This window comes from Trichechus manatus, unplaced genomic scaffold (genome assembly GCF_000243295.1).
Source record: "Trichechus manatus latirostris isolate Lorelei unplaced genomic scaffold, TriManLat1.0 scaffold00076, whole genome shotgun sequence".
NCBI classification, from domain to species: domain Eukaryota; kingdom Metazoa; phylum Chordata; class Mammalia; order Sirenia; family Trichechidae; genus Trichechus; species Trichechus manatus.
Genome location: NW_004444012.1, coordinates 8,502,301 through 8,523,459, shown reverse-complemented (window position 1 = coordinate 8,523,459; position 21,159 = coordinate 8,502,301). Strand labels below are relative to the sequence as shown.

The 21,159-nt window shown below is 41.5% G+C and overlaps 1 protein-coding gene across 1 annotated transcript in view; it reads right to left on the bottom strand.

Moving 5' to 3' along the window:
• Window positions 1-6,896: 6,896 nt before the first annotated feature.
• The window catches only part of BUB1B (BUB1 mitotic checkpoint serine/threonine kinase B), a 60,565-nt gene continuing 46,302 nt past the window's right edge, over window positions 6,897-21,159 (bottom strand). The window contains exons 17-23 of the mRNA XM_004380623.3: window positions 20,855-20,995; window positions 16,397-16,497; window positions 14,174-14,323; window positions 12,588-12,730; window positions 9,913-10,084; window positions 8,834-8,940; window positions 6,897-7,470 (exon numbers count right to left, since the gene is read on the bottom strand). Coding sequence (XP_004380680.1) covers window positions 7,239-7,470; window positions 8,834-8,940; window positions 9,913-10,084; window positions 12,588-12,730; window positions 14,174-14,323; window positions 16,397-16,497; window positions 20,855-20,995 — 1,046 coding nt within the window. The 3' untranslated portion in view covers window positions 6,897-7,238. The remainder of the gene's footprint in view (window positions 7,471-8,833; window positions 8,941-9,912; window positions 10,085-12,587; window positions 12,731-14,173; window positions 14,324-16,396; window positions 16,498-20,854; window positions 20,996-21,159) is intronic.

The window sequence follows — 21,159 nt, the reverse complement described above, 5'->3', positions numbered from 1 at the left end:
GCGAGACACATCTGCAGACAGGGACAGATCTGCATCATGCCTCCCACCAGTTCGGGCTGCAAGGCCTGCCTGGTGCATCAGAGCAAACAGGACCACGGTCAGCCTTCTGAAGGTTCCTGTGCTTGAATGTGGCACAGAAACAGCAGAGTGCTGTGAGCCAGAGGTGACCCTTTGGATTGAAATGGACTTGTGACTGAAGACTGGGGACCAGATGGACCTTCCTGATATCTTGGTATGTCACTGGCTGATCCTGAGACTAAGTACAAATATTTGGTTCCCCCGAAGTCACTCCCAATTGAAACGAGAGATTTTCCCTCATCTTTATACACAATGCCATGTTTCTTTCATCTACCTTTATTCCATTACAGGTTTAGCTATACTGTGTACTGGAAATTAAATCAAGACAGTAAGGCCCCAATCCACTAGCTGGGATTCCAATCTAATGAAGAGGGATCCAGAGAACCTCAGAACCATTAAACATTAGAACTAACTCAATATAAACATCTGTAAGTATTTGTGCCAACAGCTTTAGTTCTCAGTACTCTGTAAAGTAGGTGCTTTCATTATCCCCCTTTTATAAAGGAGGATCCTAGCCCAGAGAGGTTAAGTAGCTTGTCCAGTGCCACACAGCTGGGAGCAAGGACTCTGGCTCCAGAGGCTGCATTCCTATCCACCATGCTCATGTTTGGTTCGGCACCACAGGCAGGGAGCCATGTCAACACCGAGAAGGTTGTGGACCTGTGAGGTCAAGCCCCTCTATAACGTGAGGACTACATGTTAAGTCATAAGTAGGGTACAAAGACACAGATCTCGCTCCCAAAGAGCTCGTTTGAGTTGGAGAGGGAAGACATGTACAAGCCCAGGGCAACTAATGATGTAATGCAGCAGGGAATGGCACAGCTAGGAGTTAGGGGGCTGCCCCCACTGGCCTACCCCACGGAAACTCCACCCCAGGCCCGTGTGCTGGGATGTCGGACATGCCTGTCTGAGCGTGTCCTGGATGAGTGGCTTCCTTCTATTCAGTGACAGGGTACGCTTGATAGGGAAGGTTCCACCTAACGACGCTGGTTAGTTTTTGTCTACTCTGTCTCGCTCACACTTCTGCGCCCCTCCTAACGCCCTCAGCTCACCGGGACTCCCTGACTCACGGCAGGTACCACACACTCACTCGCCCTCAGCTATCTCACTGCCTCCAATGAGCCAACCTCATCGGAGCTTCATGCATATCATCTTTTTCAGTTTTTTATCACATCTTTCTAGGGCTACCAGATTTCTCCCCAGTTTTGTTTAAAATGTAAAAGCAAACAAACGTATATCCATCTTTTTGTTCACGTATTTGAGCCGGCATTTGTTTTATCATTATTTTGCTAATTGAAGGACTGAAGCAATTAAATAAAATGCATCACATGACCAGGGCAGTAGGATTAAACTACTTTGAAATTGCATCATACACTGATTCACGTAACTTTTTCAAATGAATGTTAGGCTGCATCAAACATATAGGAAATAAAGAAAGTACACATTTTGGTGGAATAAACACACCCGTGAAAATGAGTTAATTTTGAAAGGAGTAAATGGGACAATGACATGTAAGGTCAGCAGTCAATTATAACAGAAGGTTAAAGAAACATGTATAAAGTGACTCGCTGAAAAAGAATGCAAGATTACGATTCCAGACACATCTAGAAACTGTGATAGATTTTCCCCCCACGTCAAGCCTCCCATATAACTGGTTTTTTTAACTCAGCGCTGCTCGTTTCCAATATTCTAATTCAGTATTTATTTCTGAGTACTATTAGTACTATGTACTAATCCCTGGGAGTACATAAAATTAATAGACACACACTCTTCTGCTCACAAGGGGTTTGAAAAACGAACAGCTTGATTGGGTAACCGCTACTTCCCCCGGGAGGGCCCATCTGAACTTGTAGGATTATTGCCAAGTAGCCAAAAATTTGCCAGACAAGTCTCAAATGAGCAAGGGTATTGAAAGCAGTATGCTTTGATGGGAAAAACAAGTATATGTTTAAAGCAGTTTCACTTGTCATTGTTTGTTCCTTTCTTAATCATACAAGATCAGTTTGTGAACACTCAAGTTTTTATGCAAAAGCCATAAAATACATTTTGTTTTGAAAAAAGTTTGATTTGCTATAATTCACTCCCTTGTTCACAAACACAAGAAGTCATAATAGTAGGAAGACGGTAATTTTAGAAAGCATATCTCTAACAGAAACATCTAAAAACAAATGAATTTTCAGCGTGTCCAAAATAGAAGTTTAGATAGGCTATCTGCAGTGATCTAAAATTATTTTTACTTTCTCATTTTAATTCCAAAACTACCTTGCTTTTATATTTGGATGATAAACCTTTCTAAATTTCTAAGTTTTTAAAAAAAACACTTATTAGGCTTTTAATCTTTTTATAATGTAAAGAAGGAAAGATGGCAAAAACATAGCTCATCATTTCTGGGCTTAGATTATCCCAGTAGGTATATTAAAAAAAAAAAAAAGTAATACAGGTAGATGGTGAGAAAATTCAGAATGTTCAGAAACATACAGATTGAAAAGTAAAAGCCTTCATGCTGTCCTCTCCTCATTCCTATACACTCTCCCCAAAAAGTGATCACTTTTTCCTCCCAGCGGTTTTTTTTCTTAAAACATCAACTGGAAAGTCTGGAATTCATCCCTGAAAGCCTCACTCAGGTTCTACCATCTGTGAGAAGGCTCATGGCTAACTGGAAGCCTAGCCTCACAACCACTGGCAAGGCACCCCTGCAGTCCCCAGCAGCGGTGTGACACCACCTCTCGGTGTTCATTCCAGGCCTTCTATTTGCCCAAGGTCCGCCATATTGATTATCCCTTTTGACACTAATGAGGTCTGGAAGTAGGGAGAACAGCCATTACCAACAGCGCTTTATCTTTGAGCCAATGTTTCTGTAAGATAAATTCTTAGAAAAACTTCTCAAAGGGAATATTTAAATCTAATAAGTATTACCAAGTTGCCAACTGATAGTACACTGGAGTGCATTTCCCTCTCTCTCACAGTCTTCAACCATTTACTCTGTGGATGTGGAACTTTTCTGGTTTACTGTGCATTTTATTTAATTAGGAATGAGGCGGAACATCTTTTCCTGTATACTGGCCATTAAAAGGTTTGCTTTAGTGGATTGTTCCTGTCCGTTGTCTATTTCTGTTGATTTTCAATTTTCTTTATTTTTAAGAGTTCTTTATACTTTAGGTAAAATAATCCTTTATCATGTTTTATTCACTTAGGCACTATTTTAGGCTCTGGAGTTAGAACAGTAAACAAAGCAAATCCCTGCCTTTAAGGAGCTCCAATTCTAGTAGTGGGATACAGGAAAAAAAAAAAAAAAAAACAGTAAAATCTGTGAAAGCTGGAACCGGTTTAAGACGACAACCTGCCAGAGAAGGAAAACGCAAATCTTTTTCACTAATACAGAGTGACAGAGAAGTGGTAAGACTGTGCCCGGTCAGAGGCGGAAAACTTGCGAGACCCGGAAAAACAAGGCAGTCCAGTAGACTTCCAGCTGTGATGGGTGCTACAAAAAAAGAAGGCAGGGAAGAGAGGACAGCAGACGGCAACAGCAGAGAAAGAGAGAGGGAGGCGTGTGTGTGTGTGTGTGTGTGTGTGTGTGTGTGTGTGTGTGTGATGCTCTTCTACACGGAACAGTCAGGGAAGGTCTAAGAAGGTGGAGACTTGAGGAGACACCTGAGAGAAGGAAGGGAGGAAGCCTTGTAGAGATCTGGAAAGAACATTCCAAACGGCCAAAGGCCCCAGAGAGGGAAACCAGCTGGCCTGTTGAGAAGGAACGAGGAGGGGGCAGGCTAGAAGGGAATGACCGAGAGCAGTCAGGACGAGGTCAGCACTCTAGTGGGGGTCAGGGCCTGTAGGCGATTGTAGGCCATGGCAAAGGCGCCCTGATGATGCAACTGTTACGCGCTCGGCTGCTAACCAAAAGGGTGGTGGTTAGAACCTACCCAGCAGCTCCAGGGGAGAAAAGACCTGGCAATCTGTTCCTGTAAAGATTACAGCTTAGAAAACCCTACAGGGCAGTTCTACTCTGTCACATGAGGTTGCTATGAGTTGAAATGGACTGGAAAGCACCTAACACCACCAGGCCGTGGTTAAGGTCTTGGATTTTGTGCCATGTGAGATGGGAAGACACGGGAGGGCTCTCAACAGGGAAGTGACGCGATATGGCTGGGGTGGGGAGGGGAAGCAGAGACCAGCGACGAGACCTGGAGATAGTGCAGGTGTAAGACGATGCAGATACTTGGTGCAAGTCCTTTTTCCTTCTTTGACTTTATGGCTGTGCAGTTTATTCACTGTGTGAGGGCACCAGTGAGGAAGCAAGTCGGGGCTGAAATCCAGTCAAGCATAGTACGTTGTGAGGTACTGAACCCTTTTTCTAATGTGCACAAACGTGCTGTGTGAACCAGCGTTGGCACTGGAGGTAAGAGTTCAAGCTCTGATCGGATGTCTCAATACTAGTGTCATGGATTGAATTGTGTCTCCCAAAAATATGTCAACTTGGCTGGGTCATGATTCCCAGTATTGTATGCTAGTGTAATCTGATGTGATTTCCTTGTGTTGTAAACTCTATCACCATGATGAAGTTATATGGGATCTCTTTATGTGCTGTAAATTCTGTCACTGTAATGAGGTTATACTGATGAGGTTTACAAGATTAGATAGTGTCATAATCCAATCTCTTTTGCAGATATAAGAGTAGTGAGCAGAGACACATGGGAACCTCATACTACCTAGAAAGCAGTGTCAGGAGCAGAGCACGTCCTTTGGACCTGAGGTTCCTGCGCAGAGAAGCTCCCAGACCAAGGAAAGACTGATGTATTATAAGGACCTTTCTCCAGAGCCGACAGAGAAAGAAAGCCTTCTCCTGGAGCTGATGCCCTGAATTTGGACTTGTAGCCTACTGGACTGTGAGAGAATAAACTTCTCTTTGTAAAGCCATCCACTTGTGGTATTTCTGTTACAACAGCACTAGATGACTGAGACGACTAGTTACTGATTAATCTTATCTTTTCTCATACCAGTTTGGAACGACACCTTTATCCTATTAAATAGTCATAGCTTCTTGCGTCTTTGGTGGAACCAAAGGCCCCATAAATGTTAAAGTTTGGCACATAGATAAAAAAAAAAAAAAAGCACTAAGACTTCACTAGGAAGTCTAAATCTTAGGAGCCGGAATTGGAAGTAAATTTTGGCACACTAGAAAAAAATTAGTGCAGTTAGAGGAGACATTCCTCATTTTCAGATACAACAGAAAAGCAGCACTTCCTTGCTGTCTCTGCTTAAAGACATCAATAACAGTTGTGCTAACCCTCTGAAAGGCCTTCTTATTTACCTTGAAGTAATAGCTCAACCCAAGTCTAAAGTCCTATCTGCTGCTACAGGAAAACGATTTTATTTCTAGATTCAAGTCTGGCACTGGTTCGCGCCCATGACTTGTGTGGAAGGTTTCTAGCACAGCTGTCACGGGAGGAAGGCTCTAACCGTGGTGTGAAATGAGAGGACACGCAGACACTTGGTGAACAGGGAGGCGCTACATACATAGTCCGTGGTCTGTTTTCAGGCTTTTGTTTTTCTGCTTAGGCAAAGGGAAAACCTAAGACATCATAAGTCCTAAGTGGTCAGGTCTTGTTTTCTCCCCTGGATAAAAGAGAAAGGGTGGGGTGGTGGGCGGGGTGAGCAGATGGGCAGGTTCTCTAAAAAAGTAGCTTCCTCAGGTCTCCCCACCTCGCCTCAGAGCGCACTTTCCCAAACAAACAAAGCTTTATCTGTGTAGGGGTGGCTTGTCAGCCTCACTATCAAAAGCGGGATGACGAAGAATTCACTAGATGGTAGCTCAACCTGTGTTAAGAAAGAATCTAAATTTACCGCCCAGCCTCAGAGTACTGGACGGAGAAACAAGGTGAGCACAGAGGTAGGAGGGTTGCTGACATGAAAGGTACACAGACATAACCTTATATTATCAGCATAAGGAACAAACGGCGGAATGCTGGAAGAGCCGTATTTTTGGTTAAGAGCAGAATTTCTAAGTTGATCTATCTTTCAGAGCTAAGTCATGCTTCAGTGCTGCAACTACATATGCTTAAATATTTTTAGTTGAGACATACTTAGATTTTGCTTTCCAGCAATCTTAAGCAGTAACAACCAGAATAAAAAAAAAAAAAATCAGGCACCAGCATAAGAGGCATGTTAGGTAATTTTGCCAAGGTTCTGTTCATTGCCTTTTTCTACCAATTTTCTTCCCTATCTCTGAGATCAGGTATAATCCATGCTTCCATGAGTGTCCAGTACTTCACCTAGACCTGTTCTCTCCTGAATTATCCTGGACTTCACAGTTATTTCTGTACGCTAACCCTTTGCCTCCTCAAGACTTCCAAACAACAAAACCCTCTGGCCTCTAGTGTTCCTTCATTGACCCTTGTCCTCTCCAAGCCTTTCTGCACGTAACAGAAAGGCTGCTGAACCTATTCAAAACTTTTTCATTTCCTTCTTAACAGCCACATTGCTAATCAAGAAAGCTAGTGCCAGCAGCACCACCAGATTACGTAACAGACCAAGGGGCCTGGTGGATAAACGTGCAAACATGAAAATATGAGCCACATAAACAATCTGCCACTTGAAATGTGAGAAAATGTGGCCTTGTGTAAACCATTTTGCCTACTTTTTAATCTAGACCACTTACTGGAAGGTCAGGAACACCTAACGGAATGGTTGGCTGTCTTCTTATGATCCTATCGTAACACTTGTGAGCCCAGGATATATAAATTTCTATGGTAAAATACCTTCTTTGTCTGCACAAGCAAGCCATTTATTATCTCAGTTTACAAAAAGCAGATGAAATGTCAAAGCACAAATTTAACAAATACTATTTTATTATTCACAAAATACACGTGATCGCATGGGTATATATCACAAATTACAAGAGGGAAAAAGTACAGAGAAAAATGGAGACAAATGTGTTAAATGAAAAGGTACCCAGTCATGTGGAGTCCATTCATACAAAACTGTTCTTTGTTACAAAGTTAGACCGGGCCAAGAGTAGGTACATTGCTGCGTCAGAAAAGAGTCAGTTACTCAGAAACATGCCTATACCAAAAAGTAGAGAAGTGTTGGCAGTGTATCTAAATGGGTCCTAAATTAAACAACAGCATACACGCATCTGGCGAGCCACGACTCAGCCATGTGTTTTAGGCAGGAACCTGTGGAAGACTTGCCTGCCTATCCTGTTGGAAGAGCAAAGCTCCGGGACTGATTAACTTCCCAACCTTCCATAAGGCTTTGTTCAGGTGACTCTGGAATACCGTGTCAAACAGCCCATTCATTTCTGCTGCAAGCTCCCTTAGAACAGTCACTGTGGACTCATCACTGGCATTCAGAATCCGCACAAAGAATTTATTCCACAATTCACCACCTTTCAGCCTAAAAACATAGAAAACCATTTCCATCAAGATGAGGCATGTGAAAGTTAGAATTTTCTTTGCGTTTAGCTCGGCGGTACATTTATGCACCAGGATGATTTCTATTAACACTTAAAGGGAGAAGCTCCCCAAAGAAGTGATCAGTAGAGACAATGCTAGGGTTAGATATCACTGAAGCAGTCCTTTGACAGCCCAGGGAGGAACAGCCTTAACACACGGCATGCAAAGGGAAGCGAGTCTCTGGTCGGCACCTATAAATGTCCTACGTCCTTAGGGGGAGCCCTTTTCCAGCCCTTCTCCTCTACAAACAGAAGAAGAATGAATTCCGTTTCCTCTCCTCTCACCTTCCGAGAGCTCGGGCCATTAAAAAGACTACAGCCCCCCCCCGCCCACCCGGGGTTCATCATCTTCACCATCCCCTGAGAACCCCAAGCCTGGCTGAAGTGACCGCTGCTTAAATCTACAGTGGTCGCACCTTTGTGCGTTTATTGTTTGTAATCAGAGAACCTTCTATTATTATATAAGGCAGGGCTGTTAGAAACCCCAAGTGACCCCACCAGCTTGAGACAACTCAATCGGTCCTACGTGTCTTGTATTGTATTTCCAGCCTATTTTAGAAGTACATGACAGAGACAATAGGACTGGCCAAACTGCTGGGAGGGGGGAAGAGAAGGGAAGGGTATTCAATCTTCAACACCGATTTTTTTTTTTTAACCGAAGACTGTATCAATAAATGATACACTGGTAAGCTTCTGTGGGGAGGTTATATTAGCTACGATAAGCTGAAGTGGAGCACCGCTATTGAATAACTTTTATGAGCAGACCTGAGGGAGTACTGAGGTTCTGAGACCCAGCAGCTCTTATTAAGAGATCATTTACTTCTTCACCGAGGAGATCCAGTTCTCTGATTTGGTTCTATATACTCATTAAATAAATAATAGCCTGAAATTAATGTACAATTAAAGAATTTAATTCCCTTCGAGAGATACTTACTAACTTTTGGGAACAAAAGCTACTAAAAAGGGTTTTAGACTAATAGCAATTGGTTAGAAAATTATTCTCACAGAATGCTTGTATTAACACTTCTAAACCGAGAGGCTTCCATGCTACACTATGGTTGCAGTCTGTGGGATACACCTATGTCCAGAATGATGTCCTGAGGTTTGATTGGTTGAGTCTTATTTTTAATTAGCAGTTCCTTTAGTCTGCACCAGACATCTCACTAATACTCTGAAGAGCTGGCTGAGATTACTGAAACCCTGACACTGGATGAAGACAACTGAGGCTGCCTGAGGAGAGGGAACGCCCAAGAGAAAAAGAGAATGACCTGGATAGGCGAAGGCCCTGGAGTCACCAGTACTTACTCGGAAATATTCTGGCTAAGTTTCCAGAGGGACCCGTCCCAGAAGACCTGTAGGTGTTCCTTGAACAACAGTAAATGTGCTAAATCTGCTATACCAAACAGGTCTACCTGAAATCACAAAAAGCACCATCAGCAAGAACAATTCTCTGCTGCTAACACGGCAGCCTGTCTATGCAGGAAGTCTATATTAGGACGGACGTTTCAGGGGGCTGTTCCTTATTCTTACAGTAAAGGGAGAAGCTCCCCAAAGAAGTGATCAATAGAGACAATGCTAGGAATTATCTTTAAGAAAAAAGATGACAAAAATATCTGGACTGCCAAATTCAAATTTATGAATCTACTGAATTTGCATGGACTCCAGTGATCTAAATGTGGTCCACATGACTAGTCAGGTTCATGCTACATGATCGATCAGCAAATGTCATACGTCCAGAGCTGAGTCAGAGGGGATTTTTGCATATCACGCCACGGTACAAAACACTTTACATTTGTTCTTCCCATAAGGCCATTGCCATTGATTGATTCCGACTCACAGTGACTGTACAGGACAGAGCAGAACTGCCCCGTACGGTTTCCAAGGCTGTGATCCTTACGGAAGCAGACTGCCACGTCTTTTCTCCCGTGGAGCAGCGGGTGGATTCTAACCACCAACCTTTTGGTTGGCAGCCAAGCACTTAGCCACTGGGCCAGCAGGCTCCGTCATGAGTCCTCAGGCTTTTACACACACGATTTCATTTCATCCTCACACAAGTTCTGACATGCACAACGCAGAGGCTGCTATCCTTGTTTTACAGAAAAGATCACAGAAACGACTTATCAAAGATCACGGGGACGGTAAGCGGTAGAAAGGGGCCTGGCACTTAGGTGACTGAGTCAGCCATCTGTCTGCACACGTATGTGTGTATTCTTCAGCGCTGTGTCGGAAAAATGGTACATTTTGCTTGACTTGGTGATATGTGGAAACTAGGTCATCTACTCCAGGCGAGACAGCAGCAGGAAACACGAGCTTTCCTAGCGGATGCAGATGAGGAAGGCCGTAGGAAACCCCTCTGTGTCTGCCCGGCATTGTCTTACACTCACCTGGTAGGGAGAAGAACAGGTGGCCAGCATCTTCTGTCCTTCCAGGATCTGCACTGTCCGAAAGCCACTGAGGGCAAACACATCTTGCTGAACGCTAAGGTCAACACTGTAGGAAAAGTCCACTATCTTCAAAGCTTGATTCTTCTTATTAAAATCATAGGGATCGTGGATCCTGAGCCCAGATTTAAGAGAAAGAGAAAATAAAAATAGGCCATGAAAAGAAGCTGCATAGCTGGTCTTAAAAAAAAAAAAAGAAAAAGGTACTGCAGGTGTGTCTCAGCTATGCCAACAGCGCCCTCCGGTGGTTCGTTCTGAAAATGCACCTGTAAGAGCAGTGGCAGTGCCCACCCGAGCAGTCATGTCAGGATGAGTTGGGTGACAGCAAGTATATGTGAACCACAGGGCACGGCCACCACAGAACATTTATCAGGCCCTCATGTTATACAGAGTAAGAACCGGAAGTAGACTGCAGAACTCCACCCTGTACTTACAGATTAACACATACAATGATTTATATACACTGACGAGAATTCTAATACAGAAAAGGAAGCTTTGACAAGTGTGATTGTCTTTCTTGTTTACTATTACAGACTAGGCTTGCCAAGTATCATTTACAGCCTTTCCAAAATTTAACTGAAAATAAACAAGGCTGTTTTTGGTAAAGTGCCATTTTTATTGTAAAATTACCTGCTTCTGTTAAGATAGCACCATATTCTATCTTAAATTATATGTAATCCCAATCTTTATTTCTTATAAAAAAACAAAAGCATTACAACACTAATTCATTACCAATTAATTATATTTTTCTTGGGCTTATCTATTCCAGGCAACAAAGCTACTCTTTATTAGGAGTTATCTATCTGGGAGAAAAGAACAGAAGACACAGGAGCTACCTGTCTGGGAGAAAAGAACAGATAGTTTCCATGTGCTCCCTTTTCTCTCTGCTTTTCTTGACCGGTTCTCTCAAACCACTGATGTATATCGGCGGCAAAGCCCACGCTCCTCAATACAGAGACTGACCAATCCAACCACAAGCCTCTACAGCACAGAATGATGTGTTTTACTTTAAAATTCACAATTGTTCCCATTTTCCTTGGCACGAGATCTTTTTTTTTGACCACCATAAAACTATAATTCCCAAATATTTTTAAAATTTGGGAGAGGTAGGAAAAATGTTTCTTAAATTAAAAAAAACTTGGAAAGTCTCCAAACCCTCTAGTCGGCCACTAAGTGGGCAAGACATTCCACTTTTTTGGATCTTAATTTCCTTACAAATGATATGTAGAAATTGAACTAAATGATTTTAAAAGGCTTTTAATTCCTCGTGAGTCTGTATGAAATTTCCTGTGAGTCTCAAAGTAAAAGACATGTCCCTTTAACGCTATGTGCTTTCCTAGAGACCCCTGGCCGCTGAGAGAGATCTAAGCAGAGAGCAAAAGCCCAATCCTAAAAAGGCTTAGAAAATCCCTCTGCTTACAATTTGAGAACGCTGGCACTACCTTCTGCACTTTCAGTGATATGAAAGGGGGTGAAAAGAAAAACTACACCAGAGGTTCTCACATTTGAAACACATGGGGAGATTTTTGGTGGTCACAATTGCTGGCGGAAATGTTACTTGCATTTCATGGAAGGGGAGTCGGGGAAGAGGCTGGGGATCTAAAAGACCCTGCAATGGCTAAACAGACCTACACAAAGAACTGCCTCATTCAAAATACCTACAGGTGCCCAGGATGAGAAATGCTGCTACTAACGCCTGGGACCTCCAGGACTCTGCCATCCAAGGAAAAAAGGTGAGACTCTCTACTTAGGTTATAAATGCAGAAATACATTGAGGGTTCTCTAAATTATATGCCAGCTATAATCCAGAGTCTAATTCAGTCTTCCTTTACAGATTAAGTATTAAGGGGAAACATAAAGAATTATTCTAGCTATTAGTGTATGTTAATGACCTCAGGGAAAAATGTACTGTTTACCCAAGGCACAAAGCGTCTTTAAACTAGGCTGCTTTACTCAAGTACCATGAGACCAGTGATCACGAAAAAAGTGCGCTGGTCCTCCAGTCCTTTCCACAAAGCCAAAATCTTGGACCATCTTTGCCTTGTACATTCCTTGACACTTTCTATATTTTCTCAGTTCTTAATATTTTGGCTTCATTTCTTATTTCCTGCTCTGTGCCCACCTCTGGAACCTGATGGCCAAACTGGGTTTAATCGCACAGTAAGCCCCTTCTCTTGGCACAGTCTGCATTTGCCCTCTGGTTTTACCCACTTGTCCTGGCAACCACCTCAGTGTGGCCTGTCCCAAGCTTTGGTCCCTGAACCTGAACAGTGCCTCAGTTCTGCCAGCATCCTCGCTAGGCACGCTCTGGGCCCACTCAAAGGATCAGACAAGCTACTTCACGTTCTTCAGAGAAATCTGTATCTCTTCTTGACAGAAATCATCCCCGTACTCAGTGGTTAATTCCTTTACCTGAGATAACGTGTTTCCTCAATGTCTTTTTTTCCTTTGAATTCTTTTAAATTATTCCCAATCATTATTGACTGTTAGACAGCAAATATTCTCTTAACATAATGTGTTCAGCAATACGGCATTTATCAAACAGCATAGTAAAAACTGCAACTATACATGTTTCTGGGGAAAGCTGACAGAATTAGAAGAGAATGAACAGGACTAACCTGTTTCTAAGAATCAGAGTCCTTGGACTCAAGTCACCATGGACTATTTCTGCTTCGTGCAGCTTCTCCACTTTTGTCAAAAGGTTAGAAATAATCAAGACTGTCACTTCATGGGTAATCAATTCACTGTGTCGGAGAAGATCCTGGAATGGGAAGATAGGAAGCTCACTATTTTTGAGGTTGGGTGGAGCGCACACTAGTGTATGTTTTATTGTTATTTTTAAAACTGTTCATATAAACCATATACACTCTTTTAGTATGTATGTTCCACATGAAAATTAAAGAGGAGACAACAAACACTTCCGTGCCTATTCTCTCGTATGCGCAACACCCTGACTAACTGCTGCTCTTCTCTTCCTCACTGCTCTCCACTGGAAGGTAGGCTCCCTGTGGCGAGCTCTGTGCCCCAGGTTCAGCAGCACTACAATCCCCAATAAGATTTTCTGTAAGACTTTTTTTTTTTTAATTTGAAAATATTGATCAGTTACTATTGAATCTATAAACTCTTATGGGGGGATACTGTGTGCAGTCTGTAGAATGTTTTGTTGCGCAAAGTAATTATTAATATCAAATAGGCTGGAACCCAGTGACCTTATCTAAATCCCCATTTTCCCAAACAGAAGCTGAAGCCTAGACTGACAAAGTGACTTGTTTGAAGTGGCAGCACTAAATAAACAGTAGAGCCAAGTCCCCAAAACCCCCCTCTTCACACATAATCCGACACCCTTTATTTCTACAACTCCTTCCACTTTCTTTGTTTTCCCCTCAGGTCATTTTTTTCCCTAAATTTTATTTATTTTGTTGTTGTTGCGAATATACACAGCAGAACATACACCAATTCAACATTTTCCACATGTACAATTTAGTGACATTGATTACATTCTTCCAGTTGGGCAACCCTTCTCACCCTCCTTTTCTGAGCTATTCCCCCCTCCTTAACATAAATTCACTGCACCCTAAGGTTCCCATCTAACCTTTCCAGTTGCTATTGTCAATTTTTTCACATACAGATAGTTCTTAAAACAGCATAATGCTCAAGGCAGACCTTTTCTTACTAGTTAAGCTAAACTTTTGTTCAGTTTTAAGATGACTTCAGGGTTTTTTGTAAGAATTTAATGAGATAGTGGATGAAGAGCATCAAGGAATGGGTCTGACCCACAACAGATGCTCTATAAACTCATTTCAACCATTTTAGAAAATTCGCCTCACTATCAAAATCAACACCAAAATCTTTTTAAGAACATACCAAAGAATAAAATTGTGACTAAATGTTAAAAATACTCTAGTGTGGGCAGCACAGATAAGCCAAGAGTAGCCAGGCCACTGGTTCACGGCAGCTCACTGCACACCACTCTCTGCTTTTGTCAAGGTTGAAAAAGTGACATGTCAAAAAGGAAAGAAACTCAGAAAGGCCCTTGGTCAAAATAACTTGGGAAAAGAAAATGATCAAGGCTTTTAATTTACAACTTAATTGGTCTATTTCTAGAAGATCCACAGACATTTTCTAATAAATTCTTTTGCTAAATAAAGCGCAAATCTCTCTGTTTGAGGACTTGAAATGATAAGTTTTTAGTATCATTGCAAACCTGAAGGGTGAAGCAGTTTATATATTGATGCCAAACAATACAGCCATCTTGGTATTGATACGAGCTGCACGAACGATCACACGCCTCATTTAAACGTTCCTGTAACTTGAGGTTGATATAAAAGTCCCACGGGACAGGCTGAGAAGATACCTGTAAGATGTTATATTTAAAAAAGTAAGAGTAATTAGAATCTATGTTTATGTTTAAAAGACTGAAAACCCCAGCCCTACTGATACGCCAACAGAAATAATAGTAAAGGGATGTTTTAAAAGGTATACATCTATAATAAAGAAGAGAATACAATAGCAACACAATTCTGGAAGTCTAAAACAGAATAATAGGAGATAATAATCCACTTGGAAGTCCCAAGGGAAGCTGGCTCTAGCAATGGAGACAGCTGAGGAGCAACCAGTTTTTTATTACAAGATCATTTTCCTGTAGTATATTAATTGGCAGCTCCAATTGCCCCTGGAAGTGGGTGAGGGTGGAGCTAAAGCAGGCGTGGCTGAGCACGTTTAAGAGGATGTCAGACTCCAGATTCCCGCTCCTGCTCTACGTAGCCCAGCCCAGCAACTGCCTCTCTCCCATTCCAGAAGACTGGAAATTTATTCCCTAGAGTATTCCCTAAAGAGTATAAAACAGAGGGGCTCTGGACTAGAAGATATCAGCCACCACTGAGGTGAAATACTATACGGAAAACAAGAGAAAATTTATACATCAAACGTTAAAATGCAACTCGCCCCCAGCCCTGCCCTAGACTAATTTCCCCACTCAGCTTTCTGCAAGCTAGCAGCCCAGCTTATGTGCTCCCAGCAGGAAATTAGAAGTCTTCTGACTAAAGACTGCCAGAGGTAAAGGGTGGGAGCTCCGATAAAACATCCAGGTGAGATCATCTTACAGGAAGGGCCACAGCCACCAAGGCCCACTCATAAACACAGAGCTGTTACTTAGCCTTCTAGCGTCCCACACCTAAACATGAGGAGAGAGCCCAAGACTCAAAGAACGCCTCTAACGTGAGAGGGCAAAACGACAAAACAACTCGGGGAAAACAGATGGTGCAGGGAGAAAGGATTTTTAAAGCATCATTAAGATCCTCAGAGAGACGAAGAATATTCCATCTTTGAAATGAGTATCAGAATGCTAGAAAGAAGAACAGAATGCTACAAAGAACATTCTGGGAATAAAAAAGAGTTCTTGCAAATTAAATACATGATGACAGAAATGAAAAACACAGTAAACAGAATGAAAACAAAGTTAAGAAAACTTTCTAGAAAATACAGCAAAAAGACAAAGACATAGAGACTAGGAGAAAAAAGGTAAGAATTTTAGAGGATCTGTCCAGAGACCCTACATGCTAATAAAAGGAATTCTAGAATGAGAGGAAAGAGAAAATCAAAGGGAAGAAATGATTTTTTTTTTTAAAAAAAAAAAGAAAATCTGTCAGAACTAAAGGAGTTTGCAGACTTAAATGGCCAATGAGTGCCCAGCACACGGATGTGCAACAGGCTCATACCTAGGCATGTAATTGTAAAGTTTCAAAATACTGGGGACAAAGATAAAATCCTACAAGGACCCAGAGAGAAGGAAAAATAGTTTCACACAAAGGTTCAAGAATCAGAATGGCAAAAGACTCAAAAGCATCATCAGACAATAGAGCTCATCTTCAAAATTCTAAGAAAAAAATAGTTTTGAACCTAGAATTCTATTTCCAGCCAAACTATCAACCAAGTAGGAATATAGAATAAGGAATTTTCTGACATGCAAGGTCTGGGATTACACCAAAAAAGAGGAAAAAATGGGATCCAGGAAACTGTGCATCCAACATAAGAAAAAGTTAAAGTGAATCCCTCGGATAATGGAGAAAGGAAACTTCAATGTGACATTGTGTGTGTGTGTCAAGCTACAGGGTAACTTCTCCAGATTGGAGCAGACCAGAAAATTTCAGGAGCTATTTCCTCAAAAAGATAAAACTGATAGAATACTTAATATGTATGAACATATTAAGAAATTTACACAACAGCTTTTCGATATCTGATCCTGGCCTGTAACACTGACTGATCTCTTTGTGGCTCACTATTAAAAGGATCTGAAGGTACCCTACAGCCACAGCTACAGCTTAAAACATAAAAAAAAAAAAAAAAAATCAACTGCCATCAACCATGAGTTACTCCTTAAACCCACAATATTTAGAAGGTAGTTGAAATGACAAAACATGGGTCCCACCTTTATTATGGTTAATTCTGCAGAGTTTCTTGGTGCCACCCAGAATAATTTGTAATCTTCACAAATTAGGTATTCTTCTTTAATGTAATAATCCTCATTACCTGTTGAGAAGATTTGATTGATTCCATTTAAAAATCATTGAGAAAATTTATATACCCCGAGCCTTTACCTCCTGGTTTAAGGGCTAGAGGCACTGTTATATTTGCTAGTTAGTAGCATCTAGAATACTTTTCAAAATCCTTTATTAAAACTGAAAGAGGGAAACACATAATTCCTATTGTTAATGGGACACTGTACTTATCAACATGTCAACTTCTATAAAGGTAGTCCCCAATTTATGACATACTCCAGATTCAACGAACTGTACTTATGACAGTCTCTTTTTGAGGGGAGGTTACAGCTTATTAGTAATACATACTACCTACAATGGTACAGTGTGTAATTTGCTGATGTTATAATTCTCAGATGTTCACTTGCAAAGGTTCAATTTTATGATTTACTGTTCAAAACACTGCCGTATAGATTTCGTTTTCTAAACTAAATCAGGGGTTTCAGATGCTTGAAAGCGTGGACCCAAACACTGATCGCTTTGCTAAAGTCGACAAGCAGATGCAGGAAGCAAGGAAATGTTACCATGAAATATATGAAGAAAAAAAGAAAAGGGCCACACAGACAACTCTCACTAATTTTCTTACAGGAAATGCCACCCCCATTCCCAAGGATAATCCAGATGATCCAGAACTTTCCACAAGTGACATTACTACCACAACGGACAAAATGCCAACACAGTCGAACTCTTTTTCATTATCAGAGCAAGTTTCTATGATTTGTGTGTGTGTGTTTTTAATGTACATGTATTAAACCCACCACTCGTCTGTCAGTTTGTCATACTGTGGGGGCTTGCGTGTTGCTGTGATGCTGGGTCACCCATGGCGGACAGCTGAGCTTCCAGACTCAGACAGACTAGCAAAAAGGACCCAGCAGTCTACTTCTGAAAAGAATCAGTCAGTGAAAACCTTATGGATAGCAGCAGAACACTGTCTGATATAGTGCTGGAAGACGAGCCCCTCAGGTTGGAAGGCGCTCAGAGTACGACCGGGGAAGAGCTGCCTCCTCACGGTACAGTTAGTCTTAATGATGTGGATGGGACCCTCATCTGCTGATGTGGCACGACTCAAAACAAGAAGAAACAGCTGCAAACATCCATTAATAACTGGAATGTGGAATGTACAAAGTATGAATTTAGAAAATTGTACGTTGTCAAAAATGAAATGGAATGCTTGAAGATCCATATCCTAGGCATTAGGGAGCTGAAATGGACTGGTACTGGCCATTTTGAATCCGACAGTCATATGGTCTACTATGCTGGGAATAACCACTTGAAGAGGAACGGCGTCGCATTCATTGCCAAAAGGAACATTTCCAGATCTATTCTGAAATACAACGCTGTCAGCGATAGGGTAATATACATACGCCTCCAAGGAAGACCAGTTAATACAAGTATTGTTGACATTTACATATCAACCACTAATGCCAGAGAAGAAATTGAAGATTTTTTACCAACCTTTGCAGTCTCAAATTGATCAAACTTGCAATCAAGATGCATTGAAAATTACCGGTGATTGGAATGTGAAAGTTGGAAACAAAGAAGAATCAGTAGTTGGAAAATACGGCCTTGGTGACAGAAACGATGCGGGAGATCGCATGACAAAATTTTGTAAGACTAAGAATTTATTCATTGGAAATACCTTTTTCAACAACATAAACAGTGACTATACACGTGGATCTCACTGGATGGAATACGCAAGAATCAAATCTATGGAAAGAGATGATGGAAAAGCTCAGAACAAGCCCAGGGGCTGACTGTGGAAAAGACCATCAATTGCTCACATGCAAGTTCTAGCTGAAGCTGAAGAACCTTAAAACAAGTCCATGAGAGCCAAAGTGGTCTATACCTTGAATATATCCCACCTGACTTTAGAGACCATCTCAAGGATAGATTTAACGCATCAAACACTAATGACTGAAGACCAGACGTGATGTGGGATGACATCAAGGACATCATACATGAAGAAAGCAAAAGGTCATTAAGACTAAAATGGATTTCAGAAGAAACTCTGAACTTGCTCTTGAACGTAGAGTAACTAACGCGAAAGGAAGAAACAATGAAGTCAAAGAGCTGAGCAGAAGATTTCAAAGGGCAGTTTGAGAAGACAAAGTAAAGTATTATAATGACATGTGAAAGACCTGGAGATAGAAAACCAAAAGGGGAGAACATGCTTGGCATTTCTCAAGCTTAAAGAACTGAAGAAAAAATTGAAGCCTCGAGTTGCAATATCGAAGGATTCTTTGGGGAAAAAACTGAACAACGCAGAAAGCATCAAAACGAGATGGAAGGAATACACAGAGTCACTGTACCAAAAAGAATTGGTCGATGCTCAACCATTTCAGGAGGCAGCATATGATCAAGAACCGATGGCAATGAAGGAAGAAGTCCAAGCTGCACTGAAGGCATTGGTGAAAAACAAGGCTCCAGGAATTGACAGAATAGCAGTTGAAATGTTTCAACAAATGGACGCAATGCTGGAAGCACTCACTCGTCTATGCCAAGAAATTTGGAAGACAGCTACTTAGCCAACCAATTGAAAGAGATCCATATACTTGCCTATTCCAAAGAAAGGTGATCCAACAGAATGTGGAAATTATCGAACAATATCATTAATATCACATGTAAGTAAAACTATGCTAAAAGATAATTCAAAAGCAGTTGCAGCAGTACATTGACAGGGAACTGCCAGAAATTCAAGCTGGATTCAGAAGAGGATGTGGAACGAGGGATATCATTGCTGACATCAGATGGATTCTTGGCTAAAACCTGAGAACACCAGAAAGATGTTTACCTGTGTTTTATTGACTATGCAAAGGCATTCGAATGTATGGATCATAACAATTATGGATAACATTGCAAAGAATGGGAATTCTAGAACACTTAATTGTGCTCATGCAGAACCTATATATAGACCAAGAGGCAGTCGTTTGAACAGAACAAGGGGATACCGTGTGGTTTAAAATCAGGAAAGGTGTGTGTCAGGGTTGTATCCTTTCACCATACTTATTCAATCTCTATGCTGATCACATAATCCGAGAAGATGGACTGTACAAAAAAGAACATGGTATCAGGATTGGAAGAAGACTCATTAACAACCTTCGATATGAAGATGACAATAGCTTGCTGAAAGAGAAGAGGACTTGATGCACTTACTGATGAACATCAAAGACCACAGCCTTCAGGATGGATCACAACTCAGTATAAAACCTAGAAACCAAACCCGCTGTCGTCGAGTAGATTCCAACTCACAGTGACCCTACAGGACAGGGCAGAACTGCCCCATAGGGTTTCCAAGGAACGGCTGGTGGATTCGAACTGCCGACCTTTTGGTTAGCAGCTCTACGCTTAACCACTATGCCATCAGAACTCAACATAAAGAAAACAAAAATCCTCACAACTGGACCAATAAGCAACATTATGATAAACAGAGAAAAGACTGAAGTGGTTAAGGATTTCATTTTACTTGGATCCACAAGCAACAGAACTTGGAACCCACGGAAGCAGCAGTCAAGAAATCAAACGGCTCATTGCATTGGGCAAATCTGCTGCAAAAGACCTCTTTAAAGTGTTAAAAAACGAAGATGTTACTTTGAGGACTCAGGTGCACCTGACCCAAGCCATGGTATTTTCCATCATCTCATATACATGCGAAAGCTGGACAATGAATAAGGAAAACCAAAGAAGAATTGATGCATTTGAATTATGGTGTTAGCGTAGGATATTGACTATACCATGGACTAACAAAAGAACAAACAACAAATCTGTCTTAGAAGAAGTATAGCCAGAATGCTCCTTAGAAACAAGGATGGCGAGACTTCATCTCACTTACTTTGGCCATGTTATCAGGAGGGACCAGTCCCTGGAGAAGGACATCATGCTTGGTAAAGTAGGGGGTCAGTGAAAAAGAGGAAGACCCTCAACGGGATGGATTAACAAAGCAGCTGCAACAATGGGCTCAAGCATAACGATTGGGAGGATGGTGCAGGACCGGGCGGTGTTTCGTTCTGTTGTACTTAAGGTCAGTATGTGTCAGAACCCATTCGACAGCACCTAATAACAGCAATGTATTAAAATATATCTGTTAAGTTTATAAGTAATGTTTCCAACCTCTAAAGATACATAAAGATCAGATTTATAAAGATACACGTAATAAAAGGCAATAATAATGAAAACTGAAAAAAAAAAAAAAGAGGTATTCGACTAACATCAGGACTATCTTAGGAAGGAGCCGTGGGAACAGAACCCCATTCTAAGTCGGGAACCACCTGTGACGCTGAGAGTGCTCAAGCATCTGGTCACTTCTCTGTGCACTGTCACACACGAAAGGACATGCGTCCAGTGATACTCACCTAATTCTATTTCCCTCCCGATTTCCAAAATAGGCATTGGTTTGTCTTCTACAAAAAGCTCAGCAGAGGCACTTAACTCTGGCAGGGATTTCAGCAGTTGTCTGCGATGCTGTGAACACCAAGGCGATTGGGTAGGGTTTTCTGAGGGAAAAAGAGAAAAATCACCCAAAAAACCTAATGCTTAAAATGGATATTATAATTGTTGTTGTTGTGAGCCGTCGAGTTGAGGCCGACTGATAGCAACCCTATAGGACAGAACCCTACAGGACAGAACCCTACAGGACAGAACCCTGTAGGACAGAACC